The 21,204-nt window shown below is 47.0% G+C and overlaps 1 protein-coding gene and 1 long non-coding RNA gene across 3 annotated transcripts in view; both read right to left on the bottom strand.

Annotated features, from left to right (window-relative positions):
- Positions 1-6,753, bottom strand: part of SMS (spermine synthase) — a 51,794-nt gene extending 45,041 nt beyond the window's left edge. Inside the window, exon 1 of one of the 2 annotated variants that reach the window (XM_047764514.1) lies at positions 6,565-6,753. In XM_047764514.1, the coding sequence (XP_047620470.1) occupies positions 6,565-6,613 (49 nt within the window). In that variant the 5' untranslated portion in view covers positions 6,614-6,753. Of the gene's footprint in view, positions 1-6,010; positions 6,109-6,564 lie in introns of those variants that run through there. The other variant, XM_047764516.1, reaches the window with a different exon arrangement.
- A 370-nt stretch (positions 6,754-7,123) lies between these two features.
- On the bottom strand, positions 7,124-9,238 carry LOC125118266 (uncharacterized). Its single transcript, XR_007132805.1, has 2 exons — positions 8,814-9,238; positions 7,124-8,035 (listed from the first exon to the last, which is right to left on the bottom strand). It is a non-coding gene; the product is annotated as an uncharacterized LOC125118266 (long non-coding RNA).
- Between the last annotated feature and the right edge of the window lie 11,966 nt (positions 9,239-21,204).

Genomic DNA, 21,204 nt, shown 5'->3' with positions numbered 1-21,204 from the left:
TACCGCAATTTAGGGCTCCAGAGTTGTCTTTTTCCTGGGGTCTGGAAAAGTGCCTAGTTATAAGGGTTTAAAAGAGCATTTGTGCAATGGTTTACATACTTGGCTTGCAGAATTCAATTGAGGAGTTTTCTTAACTTTTCAAAAGAACTGAGCCTATAATTAAACTACCATGAAATGGTGGTTGGAGCCGCAGCGCACACCAACAGGCTTAGGTTACAACTGCAGTGAAATGGTGGATTAAAACCCCCAGAATATGCGTGATTCCAAAAACTAAACTCAGTAATAGCTTTATTGAACACGTTTTTAAACAGATGCCCAACCACAATCCAGTGACTTTCTAACCAATCCTTACCTGCCAAAGGTTAGTATAACCATGGTGGTCTCAATTCAAATTATAAAGCACCTAACGCCAATTCTTACCATGGTCCCAAGTCCAACACCAAAATCTCTACCTTTTCAAGGCTACGGGAGACCACAGCACTTCAATCCACCTCCCAAGAAGGTAGGGAAGGCCTGTGAGTGTGATTCAAACACAGCCAACTTCATTATACAATAAAAAGGATGAAAATAAAGATTTCAAATTGGTAACTCCTCCACTGCAAAACAAAATCAGTTTTTCCCCACAAAAACAAAACAAAAAACCCACAAGACAAATCATCTACCAGTTTGTTATTTAATTGGAAAATGCTCTTTTTAAGAACCATCACCTGCAGAGCTTCAAATTATTTGAAAAAATAGCTCTCTCTCGTTAGCTGGGGTGGACATTGTTGCTAATGCCTGGATTATAGTCAATCCCTCCCAAAGCATTTAAAATAACAGAGAAGGACCACATAAAAACCAGGTGAGGCTTTTTGATATAAAGCACAGACGAATTCTACCATACACTACCTCTACAGGTTTAAAGACATGGGTATAACTTTACAATTATATTCTAAAAAACCCATTAAGGTTTACACAAATTTTTAATGGCAAGCTCTCAAAATGAATTCCTAGCAATGTGCAATTATTCAGCCTGGGGTCAAACAGAGCATGATCAGTGCAATTAAGAATCTTTTGCAGAGTTGAGAGGGAGTTTTTTAAAAAATCCCAACAAAGCAAAAGAGCATGCCAAATGAAGGCAGATGCCAATAAGGGACCTCCCCAGAGCAGTCCAGAAAAATATCTCTGGAGACAATTATGGTACGAGAAAATACCTGCAGCACAGACCAAAAATACCTTCCCCAAAGCTGTTGCAAAATTCTGAGACCAGGGGCCCCTTGGCTACTTGAAAGCACAGGGAGTATGAGACTCACCTGTGTGTTGGGTGAGGCTGGAGAACCTTCACGGACCTCGTAAGTGCTGATAAGGAGTTTCAATTTTATCTGAGTAATGAAGACTCAGTGGGAGAAGTTTTAAACGGGAAAGGGAACAGGGCTCTACTGAGTTCCTGTTGACTGAGCCCTTCCCAGAGGAGACAAGTAGGGAGACTGTGGCCCAAAACTGTAGCCAGGAAGCAGGGAATCTGAGAGGGTAACAGGTAGAATCCACAGGACTTAATGAGGAGGACGTGTGCCTCAAAGGTTTCTGGCACAAGGGGGATTTTTGTTTTTAAAGAGGATCCTATTATAGTGGTTCTCATACTTAATCAGTGTCAGAATTACTGCGAGGAAAGCTGATTAAAAATGCAAATTCCAAGTACTACGCTCCCCTCAAAGACTGTGATTCACATCAATCTAGAGTGGGGCCCACGCATGCATGTTCCCGCTCCCAGTCATCAGCCACCCCAGGTGTCATTGTTAAACAAGGGGCGTGGGTGTGAGTGTTGTTGGCTGTCACGACAGTGGATAAAGTGTGATGGGACAAGGGCTAATAATGCTGAGGGAATAGGAAGAAAGCCTTTTCTACTCTTGAGCAAAAGAACAAAAAAAGCTAGATGCAATCCAAACTGGTTGAGGTTTTATGCTGATAGTTGTAGCTATTTGAAACACACAAAGACGATATGCTTTCGCTAGAAAGCCGCTCAATAAATACACGGACAGCAGGAGCTTGGTGGAGAGGTCGATAATTCAGGTTATCAGGGAGGAAAGGTCACCTGAAGCCACAGGCTTGGCTGGGTAGGAAGTGCTAACGGACCCCAGTGCAAACCTCAAGCTTCCTTCCCTGCACCAGAGGCTTCCAAAAAGAACCAGGGAAATTTTGCTGTTGATTTTTCCTCCAGATCACTCCAACAACCTGGTTAGAACGTACACGGGGCATTCTCTATCCTAGCACCACTGATACTTTGCTTGGGCTGACAATGCTGGGCGCTCTAGGAGGTTTAGCAGCATCCCCGGCCTACTAGATTCAAGTAGCACACCTCCCCAAGGGAAAAAGATATGGAAAAAATGTCTCCAGATAGAGCTAAAAGGGGGCGAGCAGGGTGGAAAGGGACACGGTGATTTCGGCCATTGAAAATCAGCACCTTAACTAAGAGGCTTCTCAGCTGGGGAATTAACAAAGGCCTTGGAATCGAATAGACACGACTGTGAATCACAGATATCCTACTTAAGAGCTAAAAAAAAAAAAAAATTCAACGGGCCTATTTATTCTTCTTTAAAATGGGGGTAAGAGGACCCACCATAGGGTTTCTGTGAGGATTACATCAAATACTGTATTAGGCGCTCAGGGCAATACCTAGCCTAGGAGGCAATTAGTAAACATTGGCTTTTATGTTTTCAAAAAGATGTTTTGAAGAGGAACCAGGTACATTTGCTTACAACTTTGGCCTGAGTGGAAACCTCCTCCCAAAAGGACCAATATAGAGAAAATACAGTCCCAGTTCTCTCTCTAGCTCCTAGGAGGGGCTGAACCCGGGGCAGGGGAGTCCATAGGACTCCCCAGAGGCCAATGGACACAAGTTGGGGGGGGGGGGGAGCTGTCTGTGAGCGAGGATGGGAAAAAATATACATCTTTATCTTCACTAATTGAAACAGCATTTTCAATTACGCTTGTAAATCATCAACCATACCTGGCCACCGTCACCAATAAAGCACAGCTTTTCCTTACTACATGACAGGGGAAATACCGATTTTTCAGCTCTACTTTGAAATTAGGGAGGCTATGAGGCCTGCGGCTAGATTGTATTTCAATGTGCTACTGAAGACGCGTGTATCACTACCCACTATTCCACTTCTTTGGGGTTTTATTTTGATAACGTCATGTTAAATAACTGGGTTATTTTATGCATTTGAAATTCTTATTCTAAGAAGCACTCCACAGGCTACCCCATGAGAGTCAAAGGCACACAACTTAAGAACCCCTACCGTAAACCTTTTTCAGCCAAGCCCATTAATTTCCAAGAAGCCTTCTGTTACTTTATTAAACAAGATTGCTGTTCTAAGACTAATTTAACATGAATAACATAAGTCACTTTGTTTCCCTTCGGAAACTACAGATCAGCTGTTCCAAAGACGGACACGTAGTAACAGGAACTTTCCCCCATTAGACCCATCCCCTTAATTCTACAGGTAAATGCGTGCCTTGTTTTCCCCAGGTGGACTTGAACTAGCTTTCTACCCTTACCATCATATCATTCGAGTCCATTTTAACCAGGACTTCTCCAACAGCCATGACCTATCAGAAGTGTGTCCAGGATGCAGACGGTGGGGGTCTGCGTTCCAAGCTACTACCCCCAGCCCAGGGGGAGAAATGGACATGAAGACTGCGACCTCTCCAGGTCAGGCAGGAGCCATGCGTACCTCGCTCACCTGTCTATGCAGCACACCTGATGCCTAGTGTAAACAAATGTGTCCTCCACCAGCCCTGAGATGCTTAAGCTACACAAATATGGGACATGTTTGTTCTCGTTAGCCTCAGGCTGAGAAATCACAAAATGTTTTCTAGGCCCAAGGGTCCTCGGAGTCCAATACTTCTTTTACAAGATGATCAAAGAGGAGATCTTTTTCAGCAGAAACTAAAATTGCCTGAGTTACCTCATCAGCCAAAACTAAATAAGCACCGCCAGGCCCAACCTATAATTGCCCTTGGTGGCCCAGTGGCTGCTGGGTACTAGGTGGCTTGCACTGGTAACTAAGTTCTACGGAATCTCAGCATAATAACATAAGTGGGTCAAGTTTAATTCCATTAAAATCACATCATGGAACTGGAGCATTAGGAAGGATTACTGACAAACGGGAAAAAGAACATGATTCCAGGCTCCACAGGCATTTGACTCACCGTTGAGTCACATCCAATACTCACACGCCAAGAGTAATGCCTTTTGACTCATTATCAATTAAAATAAATGTTTTTGGAGAGACCTCACAGGTGGTAAACTTCTTACTAAGTGCCCCTTAAGGAAAGCCAACAACTTAGACCTTAGTTTAGCTGGATCCCCTTATTTTAGAAGTGTGGATGGACAGTATGGGTGACATGCCTCACACAAAATCAAGTGATGGGGGAATACCAACCAGAGTTCTCTTACTCCCACAAGTTATGAAGAGATGGGCTCAAGATCTAACCCAGACGCATGCATCATACACATCCTCCTCAGTATTCTTTCTTTCTAGCATGTTCTTCACCTTGCCATCAAAACATTATCTTGAAGATTAACAATCCAAGACTCTGGCTGGGAATATTCCTCCATCTTTTTACGTTACTTTCTCTTCACACAGTTATTTAGATGCCACTTTCACACATCTCCCATCTTTGAACCTGCCAGCTTCCCCTGCTCCTTTCCAAACTTGCACGTCCATGGTTCTTCCTCCCTCTTTGGCCAGCATCTGCTCCAAAACGTTCAAGTTCTCTCGCTTTTTCTTCAACAGTTAAGCGAAAGTTTTTCCCCACTTTCACAAAAGAAGACAGAAGCCCTGTGTGAGCAACCATTTCAAGAGACAATACCTGAATTAAGCTGAAAGCTGTTTAAGGCTTCAGGCAAGGACACTCAGATTTAGCAAAGTGCCAGAATCTTCCAGCCTCATCCTGAGATTACCCTCCTTAGAGCCTCGAAAAGCCACGCTCAGCAGGCGCTGGTCAACGTTCACACTTGCTTGCCATCAAAGATGCTACCGAGGCTTAACTCCGAGGAGCTGAACAACTATTTCCTCAGGCCTCACCCCGCCCCTTCACCTTTAAACTGAATATGCTAGAACCTTCATTAACTACTAAATCTGAAAGCTGACAGGGCAATCACTCAACAAAACCTTCTAGCCATCTCCAATCCCCACTTTATCTCCTGATTCTCCCCAGCTCCCTTCCTTCTGTCCAGCCTCAGCTAAGAAAGGAGGGTGAATGCTCAGTTTTCTCCTAGTTGCTTCCCGAACACCCAAATACACGGTTATTACTTAACTAGTAGTGTTTTCCAGCAACTCCTCTAACATTAAGAGCCCTATGCGGTGTGCACTGTCCTTCCTTGTTTTTACCAGAGGAGATGAGGCTCAGCCAAGTTGAGAAATAGAGCCAAAGTCACAAGCAGAGCCCATCAAGATAAGATGCAAACCTAGGTCTCGCTTCAAATCCCCAGTCTTTTTTATTTTATTCACCTTATGCCTTCGGAAATCCTTTAAATTGGGGGAGGGGGATGAAAATGCAAAGTGAATACTCCGAAGTTTAAAAAAAAAAAACAGGCGCGGGGGCGGGGGAACAGAAAGTGTGAAAGTCATGTTTTTCAATGCTAACAGAAAAGGTGGCTTCAGCCAACTGGAGGAAAGACAGTGAAAGAACCAGACCTGGAGGAAACGCTCCAAGTGGGACGTACGGGAAGCGCAGATTCCAGTCTGCGGCACTCACAGGTTTAAAAGCCACCAGCAAGAGAGACCAACAGTCCCACCCCTCCCCCCGCCCCGTGTTAGACGGTGTTAGACGGACCCAGAAAAAAAAAAAAAAAAAAAACGTGCAAAATACCCTCCTCTCCGCAATTCCTGCAGTCAGTCCGCACTTTCCCAGCCCTCCGTTCGGGTCGGCTCGCAGTCTTCCGAGCCTCTCCGATTCGGAGACTCACAATTCCCGCGCTCGGACCTCACCCCCCCCCCACCCCCAATAATAATATAGTCACCGTTTCCTTTTCCCGTGCCCCCTTCCTTTCCGGGGGTCAGTCTCCTACGCAGTCGGCTAAGAATCCTGCGAGCGCGGCGCGGTCCTGCCCCAGCCCCGACTCCCACGAGGGAAGCCCCCGCCCCCGCGGGAATTTGCCCGCCTCGGGGAACTGGACAAGGTCCGGGCGGCCGGCCCCGCGCACGCCCCTCGCCCCAGTGGGCGCCGCGACCACGAGGAGTCTTCCTCCCCGTGTGTGTGGGGGGGAGGCGTGAGGAGACCCCGGCGGCAGCCGCCGAGCCCGCGTGGGGCGCGGGTGGATGACCCGGGGCCCGGAGGGCTGCTCGGCCCCTCCAGGCCCCGCGCTGCCGCCGGGACGGAGCGCGGCGGGAGCAGGAGTGCGGCCTCCACGCGGGCGCCGGTGCACGCGGCAGCCCGGGAGCCGCCCGCGCCGGGGCCGGGGCCGCGCGGCCGGCCGCATTGTTCGGCCCGCGGCGCGCGCCCCGCCCGGCCCCGCTGGCCCCAAGCCGCCAGGCGGCGGGAGCGACCGGGCAGGTGGCGGGCGCGCGCCCTCACCTTTGGCGCCGAGCATGAAGTCGAGCGTGCTGTGCCGTGCTGCTGCCATAGTGAGGCGAGGCCCTGTGCCATGCCTGGGGGAGGCGGCCGGGGAGACTGGGGGGCCGCGCGGCGTGTCAGGCTGCGGCCGGCGGGGAGTGCGCCGCGCCGGGGAGGCCTAGGCTAGGAGGTGGGAGGGACCGCCGGGAGCCACCCGGGGCGCGGGGGCGGGGTCGGGCCCGCCTCCGGGAGGGAGGAAGCAAGGACGCCCGCAGCCCCGAACTCCGAGCGTCGGGTGTGAGGCCGCGCTAAGGCAATGGTGGAAACGTGGGCGCCGTGCTCCCGGGCGTGCGTCACCAATGGCCGCGCCCCGCGCAGAGGATCGGGCGGGCGCTCCCGCCATCCGTTAGGTCACCTTAGGTTTAAACCGCGCAGCACGACTTCCGGGGGGCCCACCCCCTGCACTTCCCCCAGGCCAGCCCCCGAGCCCAGGCCCCTCCGTTTTCCCGATCAAGCCAAGAAAATAAAATGCTGGGAGCCACCCTGGAGCCTACAAGTACTGCCGCCTTTTTCTTAACTCTTCAAATACTACAGTTTAATCCTTTAGAATTGTCATTTCCATTATCGTGAGCCCGGGTCGGCTTTGCGTTTCGGCACCTTGGGTATTCAAATACGTACGTTTTCGCGAAAAACGGGAATGGGGAAAACGCAAGGGAGGGGAAGACCATGTTACTGCTGACTTGGGAAATCACCGTTCCTAGAGTTGCTCCTCCATCACTGATGTCTCCATTCGTGGCAGGGAACCTCCCCCCGTGGGCTTGTCTTTGACTTGAAGGTTATGACTAGGGTTCAAGAAGATGTGCAAAGGAGGGATCATGGGTGTCTGTGCACTAAAGCCTTCCCTTATTACACGACAGTACCCCTGGGCCAATGCCTCCCTCATCCCATCCGCCCTCATGCGCCTCTCTCTGCGTTCCCAAGCTCCGCAGAAATTGCCCTTAATGGCTCGAAAAAATCTAGAGCAGTGAATTCTTGACCCTCCAAAGCGCAGGAGGAACCTAAATACTCATCTTTTCCGCAAACAGTTCCCAGTGGCTGTTTTGTTGAGTCCTTCCACCTTTCTACAAGAACTGGGCAATGTCTTCACGACTGTCCTTTAACAGACCATCTTCTTAAGAACTTGCTCCCCTTTGTAGCTCCCACGTTGCTTTTCTCCTGCTCCCAGCCACCTGTTTGTTGCCCTGCATGTTTTCCTTTCTTCCATGCATCCAGGGTTCTCAATTTCCATAGCTATTCTGCCATCTCAGCCTTCTGTCTTGTTCTTCAGATTGCAGCTCCTGACTGCTTCCTGGGATGTTCCTCCAGAGTCCAGTTCCTGGGAACGTGGCTGGTCCTCCTGTGCCACGTTACCAGGGCAGCAGGGCTCTACAGGTCTCCAGTGTGCCTCATCCACTTATTTTTTAAAATTGAACGTGAAGATGTTTACTGCATTCTATTTTTGGTGAAAAGAAACATCACATATGTTCATTTAGCACATACCTGTGAAATATACAATGCAGCATGTAACCTGTGCAGTAGCACCGGGCCTCATACTCAGAAGGGCCCTGCACTTGGCTTAACTCTGTGCTCGAGCTGTCTTGAAATCGTTAATGAGACTTTTGAACCAGGGGCCCCGTGTTTTCATTTTGTGCTGGGCCTGCACTTTAAGTAGCCGGGCCTGCTCAGCAGCTTGTGTCCTGCAGGGCAGGTGGCAGCGGCCAGCGCTGGCACCCGCCTTGCTTCTGAAGGTGCGGAGTAGACGAGATGAAAACCCTTGAGATGCTCTGCCATTAACTAATCAGATAGCCACAGCAAAAGTGGAGTGTAACAAAAAGGCCTGAGAATGCTAGCACAGCATTAGAGATAAATGGGCCTTGAAATGGAGCCGACATTGTTGGGGTCATTTTAAGCATGTTCACAATGCATGTGTTACCCACTGAGGACACAATCCCAGCAAGATTGTGGAAGGTAGGATGCAAACAGGAATCAAGGGCTTGAGGCCTTTTTAAATGCCTCCAGCTGGGCTGTAAGTACCTCTTTGGATTCTGGAACGTGTTCTCCTTGCCTGGGTTTTATAATCTAGGCCCCTGGCTTCAAGGCCTGTTGGATGAATCATCACTTTGTGTGTGGGAATTGCTTGTGTTAGAGTGGACCGGTGTGTATCCTGTGCAACTGTTGTCACATCAAAGAAATCAGCAACTTTTCCTGAAACAAAAAAGCAGGAGACTTACCCAACTGCAGCCTGTGTTCCCCAAACAACAAAACCATGGCAATGGTGAAAATGTGGATGTCACAGATCAATGTCCTCTAGCCTGCCCTTGTCTGCACTTGGCCAAAAGGAGACCTAAAACAGAAAAGCAGTCCATGGCATCCGTCAGGAGTAGGCCAGGCCCTCTCCTGTTGAACATAGGCAATTCCCTGGGGCCCTTACATCAGACAAGGCCACTCTGTGACCAGGATGGGATAAATCAAAAACAAGGCCACTCCTTAATCATGTCAGAACATGGACAAAGCAGGAACTTGTCCCAACCACCAAAGTCACCCAGTGTTCCTGGGTCCTGACTCCTCTGAGCAACTGCTGCTTCTTCACCAATCCCAGCCTTTGTCTGGTCTTCCCCCTTCTGGATGACATTACTAAGCCACCAGCTCGGGGCTCACGCCTGCTTCCTGACGGCACCAAACCAGAGCAAGACCAGGCTTCCTTCTTCGCTGCACAAAGCACCTGACGCAGGCCCCAGTCCTACGTGTGGTCCTTCTCGACACCTCCTTACCATGAAACCCTGCTGTTCCCCATGGTGTTTGGTTGTTCCCCTGCAGCTGTTCCTGGCAAAGGTGCGGGGGAGTGGCTGGAGGGTGGTGACAATAAGATGAAGTCAATACTTAGAGTGGAAAAACCTCTTAGCAAAATGCTACTTCGTGCTAGTTACTAATCTTATCCAAAACTCAGGTTCACCTGGGCCCATGTGCGTGCTGGCAGTTAGGCCAACTTGCATGTCCACAACTGTTTTTAAAAACTCTGGAGAGCCACACTGTCCTGCACAGTTAGCAGCAGTAACTACCTCCTGGGAGGAAGAAAATCGAAAACAGCAAAGCACTTCTGTTAAAAAGGAGAAGGCGGTTAGTGGTGGCAGGGAAGTGGGGGATGCTAACTGTAAAATGCCACAGGCCACCTATTGGTCTGCTGCCCCCAAACCTGCCTTGTGGAGAGGTTGGGGGGGGGGGTTGCTACCCAGTAGCCTTTTGTTTTGCTGTTTTGTTTTTTTGTTTTTTCATCAGTTCACTTGGGACCCTTGGAGACACTCTGCCTCCCTGCCCCCTGTGTGCAGCTGTGATGAAATCACTTCCTCTCTTAAAAAAAAAACAAAAAAAAAAACAAAAAAAAAACTGGCCTTAGCTATCAGGGTTACAATGGCTGACAGAAATCTGGATCACTCCCCCACCATTTCTCAGACAAATGTGAGCCTCGCCCAGCTAGTTAAACACGATTTAAATTTCTGATTAAAAAGAGTGTACAGCCACCGAGAGGGGCCTGGAATCTTGGATACAGTGATTCTCAACTTTGGCTGCACAGTGGAATTGCCTAGGGAGCTTTCAAAGCTATTGCTGCTGCCAGGCCTCGACCCAGGTGCAGCCCAGGCATCAGGTTGTTAAAATAAATATATAAACACCCAGGAGATGCCAATGCAAAGTGAAGAGTAGCAGCGCCAAATCCCAAAGCCATGTGAACCCCAATAGATACAGCCATGAGGATGGCTCTGACTCAAGTAAATAAATACATTTTAAAAGCCAGAAAATAACAAGTGCTGGCGAGGATGTGGAGGAATTGCTGATGGGAATGTAAAATGGTGCAGCCGCTATGGGAAACAGTTTGGCGGCTCTTCAAAACATTCAACACAGAGTTACCCTGCAACCCAGCAATTCCACTCTTGGGTATAGACCCAAGAGAATGGAAAACAGGTGTTCAAACCAAAACTTGAATATTTACGGGAGCACTATTTACAATGGCCCGAAGGTGGAAACAACCAAATTTCCACCGACAGATGAATGGAGAAACAAAATATTATTCAGCCATAAAAAGGAATGAAGTACTGATATCGGGCATGACATAGGTGAACCTTGGAAACATTATGCTAAGTGGAAGAAGCCAGTCACAAAAGGACAAATATTGTATGGCTCCACTTGAAACGTCCAGAATATGTCAATTCATGGAGACAGAAATCAGGTTAGTGTGTCCTGGGGCTGGGGGAAGGAGGGAAGCCAAGTGACTGCTTAATGGGTACGGGGTTTCCTTTTGAGGTGATGTAAATGTCTTAGAATTATATACAGGTGGGAGTTCTTATTGTGGCTCAGCGGAAACGAACCCAGCTAGTATCCAAGAGGATGCCGGTTCAATCCCTGGCCTTGCTCAGTGGGTTAAGGATCCAGCATTGCCATGAGCTGTGGTGTAGATCGCAGCCATGGCTTGGATCCCATGTTGCTGTGGCTGTAGGGCAGCTGTAACTCCGATTCGATCCCTAGCCTGGAACGTTCCATATGTTGCACCTGCGGCCCCCCAAAAAGAATTACATACAGGTGCCCCAAATTATCAAAAAAATAAAAGACTTGTAGACAAACCAAGTTTGTAAGGTAAAGCTGTAGAGAGATTTCTATTACGTGAACTTTATCACCTGAAGTAAATTTCACGTCAGTGCCTGATGGGGTGGACTTAGTAGTGAGATGTTTGCGAAAAGGAACAAAATTGAAGGCTGCTGGGAAACCAGCCTCATGGTTGTGCTTTTCCCAGTGAAGAGTATTCTTCAGCCTTGAATGCTAACTTATTTAATCCTTTATCAGCCCTGAGAGGATTAACTGAGGCATAAAGAGGTTAGGTAGCTAGAAAGTACTAGAGCCAGGATTTGAACCCAGGCAGGTGGCTTCAGCGTCTAGCTATTCACGCCTTCATGTGCTGCCTCTGATGGCTCAGCCTGTTGTCTCAAAGCGTCCCCACTTTTCTCACAACTCCGCAAAGCTGAGGTCTGTGGGTTTGCCTGCCTCCCACCAGCAGGTCCCCCTACCCACCAGGAAGTATGTGATTGGAGAGGGTGTCCTGCCTCCCTCCTCCCTGGAGCAATTGCCTATCTCCACCAAACTGATTTCTGGTGTGAGTTCCTATCTAACCTCTTACTAGCTGTGTGACGATGGACGGGTTCATCAATCTCTCTGTGTCTCCTCCCCCTGCTGTAAAATGGAGATAATAACAGTATCCACCTCCTAGAGCTGTTGTGTGGATTCAATGAATAAATATATGACAAGCACAGAGGGCAGTATCTGACACATAAGTATTCAAGGAATGGCTATGATGATGAGGTTGGTGCTATTATTACTAGGGCACGCCCTACTCTGGGCTCTGAGCTCCTTCAGGACTGGACTTTTCATCCTCCCAGTGCTTAGCACCGTACCTGGCACACAGTAGGCCCTCAGTATCTGTGTCCTTTGAAATGAACTGAAGAATAGAGCTTCATGCTTGACACCCCAAAGGACCCTAAGCGGAGAGACCCAGTTCTCTGGGGTCAGGTGTTGGGGAAGGGAGATGAGGGTGACAACCAACCCAGAGTTCCCCACTCTGGACTTCCCCATTCTCTCTTTTTTTTATTACTCAAATGAATTTATCACATCTGTAGCTGTATAATGATCATAACAATCTGATTTCACAGGATTTCCATCCCACAGCCCAAAGGACTTCCCCATTCTCTTGCCCATTGCACGACTCATACAGTCAGCTTTCCGCATCCATGGTTCCGCATCCCCAGATTCGACCAACCTCAGATTGAAAAGAAAAAAAAAAAAGTCCACGAAGTCCCTAAAAGCAAAACTTGAATTTGCCCATGTCTGGGAACTATTTACACAGCATTTACATTGTATTTATAACTATTTACATAGTGTTTACATTGTCTTAAGTATTATAATAACCTAGAGATGATTTTAAGATTCGTTAAATGCAAACACCACGTCATCTTATATAAGGGACTTGAGCACTCTCAGACTTTGCTGTCTGAGGGGGTCCTGAAACCAATCCTCTACAGATACTGGGCAGGGCACTGGGGGTGGTGGTGACTGTATTCCTGATCCCCAGGGTGCCAGGCAATCCACAGCCCATTTGTAAGTCCCTTAAGAGTTTGTTGGTAGAACTCTCTGGATGATTATTTAAGAAAAGTAAATGACAAAATACGGTTGTGGGTTTTTTGGGTTTGTCTTTTGGGGGCTGCACCCGCGGCATATGGAGGTTCCCAGGCTAGGGGTGGAATGGGAGCTGTAGCCGCTGGCCTACACCACAGCTACAGCAACGCAAAATAGGTTTTCCTCAAGACATTGCAAGCCAGCACCCTGAGTGCCAGTCATAATCCTCATTGGTGTCTCCACTGGCCCTTTTAGAACTAGCTTGGGGAACACAAACGGATGAGAAGGCCTTTTCTGCTATTGTCTGCAGCCACTCTCCCCCTGCCTGCAGCCTCACAGTGCCCTGAGAGGTGTCCTTGTAGCACCCCCACCCCCACCAGGGGTCCTCCAGTTTGAGGGCGCCTGACTTTGCGGGCAGATTGGTGGCCTGTGGCTCCATCACTCAGCCCAAAGGAGATACACAGGGGCCAGCGTTTCTTTTCTTTCTTTTTTTTTTTTTTAAGAATTATTATCATTTCTTCCCCCTTCTGGCCACGCCCACAGCATGCAGAAGTTCCCAGGCCAGGCACTGAACCTGCGCCACAGCAGGGACAACTCGGGATCCTTAACCTGCTATGCCACCAGGGAGCTCCAGGACCAGCCTTCCTTAAGGCAGCCTCCACTTGAAACTCTTGACAAAGCCCTCAATTCTCCAAGTGAAATGCTGTCCAACCCACCCCACTTCCTCCTTTCCTCTCACTTGCAGCAAAGAATGGCGCACTAGGGAAGGGGAGACTGAATTGTTGCAGGGCATTATCTAAGCGCCTATGCTCAAATAGTGACACAATCAAAACTGTTACCAAAGCCAATAATTGTGCGTGTTTTGCTCCCAAGAAATGCCCTGGCTTCTCATCTGAATGCAGCATTTACTGCAGCTATACTCAAAGAGGTGACTGTTAGCACTAGTTCAATATATACTTTCCTATAAGATCGATTCCTTCCTTATTCCGTCTCTAGAAAGGCAGTTTGCCGAATGGTTAGGATCAGGGCCTTTGTCAGCACCCTGGATCCTAATCTTGATTCTTCCATTTGCTTGCGAGTGACCTTTAGCAAGAGATCTTTGGCAAAATTTCTTCATCTGTGAAGGAAGTATCACAACAGCACCGCTTTCACCCAGTTATTCTGAGGATTAAATAAATTAATAGAAATACAGCGCTTCAACAGTGCCTGGCACTGGAAACAACCCATGGAACAGTTATTACTATTACCAAGTTAAGACTAATTGTTTAACTGGTAGTTTCCTTTGCCCCAGTTCAAATGGTAAGTACCTGGGGGTTTACAGGGCAATTCCTATTTCAGTTACCATTTCCCTAGAGTAAAGCTAAAAGATTTCCAAAACCCAGAGGGTCCACCTATCTTAAATGTTTTTGATGCAACTCAGCCGTCAGAGATAATCCCAGAAGTTGATTGCAGTGGAGTTGGCTGGGAGCCGCCCTTTTGCCTCACCACACGCTTTCACCCAATGGACACTTGGATCTTTGTCCTGAAACACCTCCTTTCAACAGTGGAGAAGCCCACACGTGAACATTCAAGGCCCGGCTCATGTACACACCCTGATCCAGGCAGGACTAGTTACTTGTGTGCTTGCTCACCTGTGTTGCCGCAGCACAATGCTCAGCTTGCCAGCGAAGAACTTTCCACCATGCATTAGTGACGGCATGCTAGCGCCCCTTCAACTACATCTCCAGTCAACACACCTTCCCTAATGGGAAAAAAAAAAAATCTAGAAAGTTTGAGGGACCAGCCCAAGACTAGATGCTTGTTAGTAAAATGAAGGCTCAGGAACCATGACTGTAAGCAGCTAGGGTAGGGGTTCCCCAGAAAAACAGGACCAGGCGTGGCTTTCTTGACATGAGAGAAGCCATTTTTGGAGTTCCCTGGTGGCCTAGTGGGTTAAGGATCCAGCATTGTCACTGCAGTGGCTTGGGTCACCACTGTGGTGCAGGCTCCATCCCTAGCCAGGGAAATTCCACATGCCATGAGTGGGGCCAAAACAACAAACAAAAGACTCCCCCAATTTTGCTGTTCAAAGAAGGATCCCCAGTGTCCTCCTTACGTGGTTGCAAGTAATAACTCCTTCTTTCTCCCGATAGATCTTTGGCTTCATTGTGTTTTTTGGCTCAAGAACCACCAAGAGATGAACCCAGTTTTCTGGTAACAGGACCCTGGTGCCCCAGCTCCCTGGCCAGGGCTCTTTTTTTGAAACTACTTTGTCCTTATATCCAGCCTCTATTATTGAGTGTCCACTATTGGCCACAGTATTTATAAAGTACTGGGAGTTCTTTACATATGTCATTTTTAATCCTCCCAATCCAGCAAGGTTTATTCCCTGTGTAAACACATAAATAAATAATAAGTAAATAAACAAACACATAGACAATGAGGCCAAGTGACCTGCTGAAGTGCACATACAAGTGCGTGGCAGAGCCAGGCTTGAAGTGTGGGTCAGTCTGACTCCAAAGTCAGGAGATTTCTAGGCTATCATATTGCTGCTCAGCACTGGAAATGAGAGCAGAAAAAAAAGCACTGAATGGTTCATTTAAAACACACTCATTCTACATGCAGACAATTGTTGTTTTAAGGAAAAAGTAGAAGAAAAAGAGAGATTACATTTTGGCATGCAAAGGCAAAACAATAAATATTCTTTGTTCCTGTTCCTGGATCCCATTGCAGCTTCTTCAAAGCAAGTGAATTTATGCATGTTGACACAGCTCTTATTTTCAAATCTTCTTTGGCTCGGTTTGCAGCTTCTTCCCTTTGGCACAACCAGTCCCATGACTCCCCTCTGTCAGGCTCTAAGAATCCGCCTAAAATCATTATGCAGCAGTTACTGTTAAGATCCATGCTGCAAAAATAATTTACTTCTCTCCACTAAGCCAGAGGTTTCTTCTGGTTTTATTACCTGGCATAGCACCATGTTAATCATAAAAGTCTTGTACTTTAAGGATACATTAATATTAGTATATTGGAGTTCCCATTGTGGCTCAGTGGTTAGTGAACATGACTAGCATTTGTGAGGATGCGGGTTCCATCCCTGGCCTCACTCAATGGGTTAAGGATTCGGTGTTGCCATGAGCTATGGTATACATCGCAGATGCAGCTCTGTTCCCGAGTTGCTGTGGCTGTGGTGTAGGCCAGCAGTTACAGCTCTGATTCACCCCTTAGCCCAGGAACCTCCCTATGCTGCAGGTGCGACCCTAAAAAAAACACACACACACAAAAAGAAAAAAATATATTAATATATTAATGTTTACACACATACATACATAGCTCCATTGTGGCTCGGTGTTTCTGTTGTGGCTCAGTGGGTTAAGGACCTGACGTCCTCTCTCTGAGAATATAGGTTCAATCCCTGGCCTCGCTCAGTGGGTTAAGGATCCAGCATTGCTGCAAGCTATGGCATAGGTTGCAGATGCAGCTCAAATCTGCTGTTGCGGTGGTTGTAGTGTAGGCTGCAGCTCCAATTGGACCTCTGGCTTGGGAACTTCCATATGCTGAAGCTGTTTAAAAAAAGCTTCATTCTGGGAGTTCCCGTTGTGCAAAGTGGTTAACGAATCCGACTAGGAACCAAGAGGTTGAGTGTTCTATCCCTGGCCTTGCTCAGTGGGTTAAGGATCTGGCGTTGCCGTGAGCTGTGGTGTAGGTCACAGACGCAGCTCGGATCCCGCGTTGCTGTGGCTCTGGCATAGGCTGGCAGCTACAGCTCCGATTAGACCCCTAGCCTGGGGTCCATATGCCATATTCATTCTGTCAGAAAGTTTATACTTTTTTGTTGTTGTTGTCTTTTTGCCTTTTCTTGGGCCGCTCCCACGGCATATGGAATTTTTAGGCTAGGGGTCGAATCGGAGATATAGCCATTGGCCTACACCAGAGCCACAGCAACACGAAATCCGAGCCGTGTCTGCGACCTACACCACAGCTCACGGCAATGCCAGATCCTTAACCCACTGAGCAAGGCCAGGGGTCAAACCCGCAACCTCATGGTTCCCAGTCAGATTCATTAACCACTGCGCCACAACGGGAACTCCTATACTTTTTTCTACATTATTTACAAGTAAATAATTTTTTCTCATTTTGTCTGAAATAGTATAATTTGTTTAATCTAAGTATACCTGTTGACATAAAACTCCACAAGTAGAAATGAATGGATATTATCTTTTTTTTGTGTGTGTGTGTGTCTTTTAAGGGCCATACCCTTGGCATATGGAGGTTCCCAGGCTACAGGTTGGGTAGAATCAGAGGTACAGTTGCAGGCCTATGCCACAGCCACAGCAACGTGGAATCCGAGCTCAGTCTGTGAGCTACACCACAGCTCACGGCAGTGCTGGTTCCTTAACCGACTGAGCGAGGCCAGGGATAGAACCTGCATCCTCATGGATGCTAGCCAGATTTGTTTTCACTGAGCCATGACAGGAACTCCATTATCGTACACTTGTTTCCTTAAAAAACACGAGGTTATTGCACTTTGGTTATTTGCAATTGACCAAAACTAATTTAGAAACTTCACATTAGCATGCTTGTGCAAAAAAGAAAATTGTAGTGCAATGCAAAATGCCTGCCAAATGGGAAAAATAAAGCTCAAAGAATGTTCCACTGCTGTTATGAAGCAACAGTAAGATCTCCAGTTGGGCCAAACCAACATCCTGTGCCTCCTGGTGGGACATACTGAAAAGGACCCAATAGCCCTTCCGTGGTCTTTTTGCCAAAAAATGTACAACCTGAATCTATTCATGAAGAAACATCAGATAAACTCCAACCAAGGGACTTTCCACAAAATGAATGGCCTCCCTAAAAAGCAAAAAAACGAAAAACAAAAAGGAGTTTCTGTTGTGGTGCAGCAGAAACGAATCCAACCAGTACCCATGAGGATGCTGGTTTGATCCCTGGCCTCGCTCAGTGTATTAAGGATCCGGCATTGCCATGAGCTGTGGTGTAGGTTGCAGACACGGCTTGGATCTGGTGTTGCTGTGGCTGTGGCATAGGCCTGCAGCTGTAGCCCCTATTCCCTAGCCTGGGAACCTCCATATACCATGAGTGCAGCCCCAAAAAGCAAATGACAACAACAACAACAAAACCCAAAATGAATGGCCTGTATTCTTCAAAAAATATCCAGGTCAAGAAATACAAAGTTAAGCTGAAGAACAGTTCCACAAGAAAGAAACTAAAAAGATAAGACAACTAAGTCACAATGTATGAGCCTGGACTGGATCCTGGACCAGGAAAGAAAAATAGTCACAGGAGACATTACTGGAACAAGTGACAAAAGTGGAACAAGGACTGTGGATTGAACAATAGCTTTGTAGCAATGATAAATTTCCTGACTTTGATCAGCGTACTGTGGTTACATAAGAGAATGTCCTTGTTCTTACAAATTACAGCCCAAGCATTTTGAGTAAATGTCTCCAACTAACTAGTGATGGGGGGGGGGGGGGGGGCGGAATATGCATGTAAAAATAGACTGATAAAGCAAAATACCAACAATGGTTGAATCTGGATAAAGGGTATAAAAGTGTTCCTTGTACAGTTTCTACAGCTTTTCTGTGCCTGCATTTAAAATTATATCAAAATGAAAAGTTATCAAAAAACAATGAATGTATAGAAAAATGTAAGACTATGTCAAGGAAAGTGAGAAAAGCAATGCTCCTGCATTGTATATGACACAGCAGTGTCTGAGACATGTTTAAATCTCTCGGTAACAGGCAAGCTTGACTTAAGGGAAACAGTCTGCCTTTTGAAATGCAGGGTTGAGGAAAACAGGAAGGTGGCCTTTTTTGATACTTTCAGCCCATTGTTCCCAGAGTTAATAAAAACCCTTAGGAGGTACATGCCTCATCCAGCCCAGTCACTCTCCACCAGGCTCCTGGCCACACCTCACCTTCACTGACAACTTTGACACCTGTATGACCTCAGTGCAACGCCTGTCTCATCCTAGGTGGAGTTTCGGCTTCTCGGCTTCTCGGTGGAAGATTCCACCAACGCCCTTGTCTCAGTTCCTTAATCTCCTCAACTCCAGTAATTCTAGAAACTAAGGGTGGGGTGGGGAGAGGAAGCAGCTCCACTTAAGGTCATGGGCCATTCAGAATAGGTACACGGTGTCTGTTCTTTGAGCACATCAAGACCTTCAGTTCCCAGACCACCCTGTTTCCCCTTAACTTTATCCCTCACCATGGTCTGTTCTCATCCCATGTGGAGTTATCAAGTCTTCAACCTTGCAAGCCCTTGTCCTTTGTTCCTGCAAACTCCCAAACTTGGAGCAATCTAGCCTTTTGCCTCTCCTGGTCCTTCCCACTTGCTCCTCAGCATAATGGGGAGAACCTCACCTCGGCGCTGACTGCTGTGCCCATGCGCACACGCATAGGTGTATGTATGTGTGTGGGTATTTTCTCCCCCAAGACAGCTGGGCTTTCACCTTGTTCGGTGATCTTTGTTCACCTTTTCTCGGTTCTTTTATTCCTTGAACTTGCTTTATAATGTAGAAACCTCCATTTCCCATGGCTTCCAGGACATCACTATCTTTGGGCTCCCGCTGCTTCTTTGCCTTGACAGCTCCTTCACGAACTTCTTCACAGGTTCCGCTCTCTGTTGTCTAAATGCTGCGTTTCGGCAGGATCCTTGGTATGTCTTCTTTCCTTACCCTGTAGCAATGGTTCTCAAACCTGACTGCATGTTGGAATTTTTTTTTTTTTTTTTGGCTTTTTAGGGCCGCACCCATGGTGTATGGAGGTTCCCAGGCTAGGGGTCGAAGCGGAGCTGTAGCCACCGGCCTACACCACAGTTGATAGCAACGCCAGATCCTTAACCCAAGGAGCAAGGCCAGGGATCAAACCTGCGTCCTCATGGATACTAGTCAGATTCGTTTCTGCTGAGCCACAATGGGAAGTTCAAAATTTTTAAAAATTATTATGCCTTGTCCCCTCCCGATTTGATTGGGTGGTGGTATGGCCTGGGCAGTGGAGTTTCCCAATCCCTCCAAGTGATTGTAAAGTGCAGCCAAGGTGGAGAACTTCTCCTCCAGGTGATCTCATCTACTCCTGCAGTTCTAGCCACCTATATGCAGAAGATTCCTAAAGCTCCTTCCCCAGCTCCCACCTCTTCCCCTGAGCTTTGGACCCGTCTATCGGTTATGTTCACCCCCTACAAAGTCAAGTGAACACACTGAACTCTGTGTTTTGTTTTTAAATTTTTTTTTCTATTATTTTTTGGAGTAAAGTTTTACTTTTTAAAACATTTTAATTTTTTTTTTGAAATTGGAGTTCCCATTGTGGCTCTGTGGGTTACAAACCTGACCAGTCTCCGTGGGGACGCAGGGTCTATCCCTGGCCTCACTGAGTGGGTTAAGGATTGGGCGTGGCCATGAGCTGTGGTGTAGGTCACAGATGTGGCTTGTATTCCGACTTGCTGTGGCTGTGGTGCAGGCCAGCAGCTGTAGCTCCGATTTGATCCCAGCCTGGGAACTTCCATAAGCCACAGGTGCGGCCCACAAAGACAAATTTTTGGGGGGAAATTTATTTTATTGAAGTATAGTTGATTTAAATGTTGTGTTTCTTTGTACAGAAAAGTGATTCAGTTGTACATACATATATATATATTCTTTTTCATATTCTTTTCCATTATGGTTTATTATGGGATACTAAATATAGTTCCCTGTGCTATACAATAGGAGCTTGTCGTTTATCCATCCTATATATAATACTTGCCTCTGCTAATTCCAAACTTCAAATCCTTCCCTCCCTTATCTCTGCTCCCCTTTGGCAACCACAGTTCTATTCTCTATATCTGTGAGTCTGTTTCTGTTTCATAAATAAGTTCATTTCTGTCATATTTTAGATTCCACATATAAGTGATATATGGTATTTGTCTTTCTCTTTCTGACTTAATTCACTTAGTATGATAATCTCTAGGTCCATCCATGTTGCTGCAAATATCATTATCTCATTCTTTCTTATGGCTGAGTAGTATTCCAATACATATATGGAAAGATGTGTGCGTGTGTGTGTGTGTATGTGTGTGTGTATACACACACAGATGTATATATACATATATACACATATACATATTTATATATATATATATATATATATATATATACATCTATATATATACATCTTTATCCATTCATGAACATTTAGGTTGCTTCCATGTCTTGGCTATTATAAACAGTGCTGCTATGAACATAGGGGTGCATGTGTCTTTTTGAATTGTAGTTTTGTTTGGATATAGCCCCAGGATTGGGATTGCTGGATTATATGGCAACTCTATTTTCAGTTTTTTTTTTTTTTTTGTCGTTGTTGTTGCTATTTCTTGGGCCGCACCCGCGGCATATGGAGGTTCCCAGGTCAGGGGTCCAATCGGAGCTGTAGCCACCGGCCTACGCCAGAGCCACAGCAACGCAGGACCCGAGCCGAGTCTGCAACCTACACCACAGCT

Source organism: Phacochoerus africanus, chromosome X (genome assembly GCF_016906955.1).
Source record: "Phacochoerus africanus isolate WHEZ1 chromosome X, ROS_Pafr_v1, whole genome shotgun sequence".
Lineage (NCBI taxonomy): Eukaryota > Metazoa > Chordata > Mammalia > Artiodactyla > Suidae > Phacochoerus > Phacochoerus africanus.
Note: the sequence above shows the minus strand (reverse complement) of the source record. Positions and strands in the feature narration are given on the sequence as shown.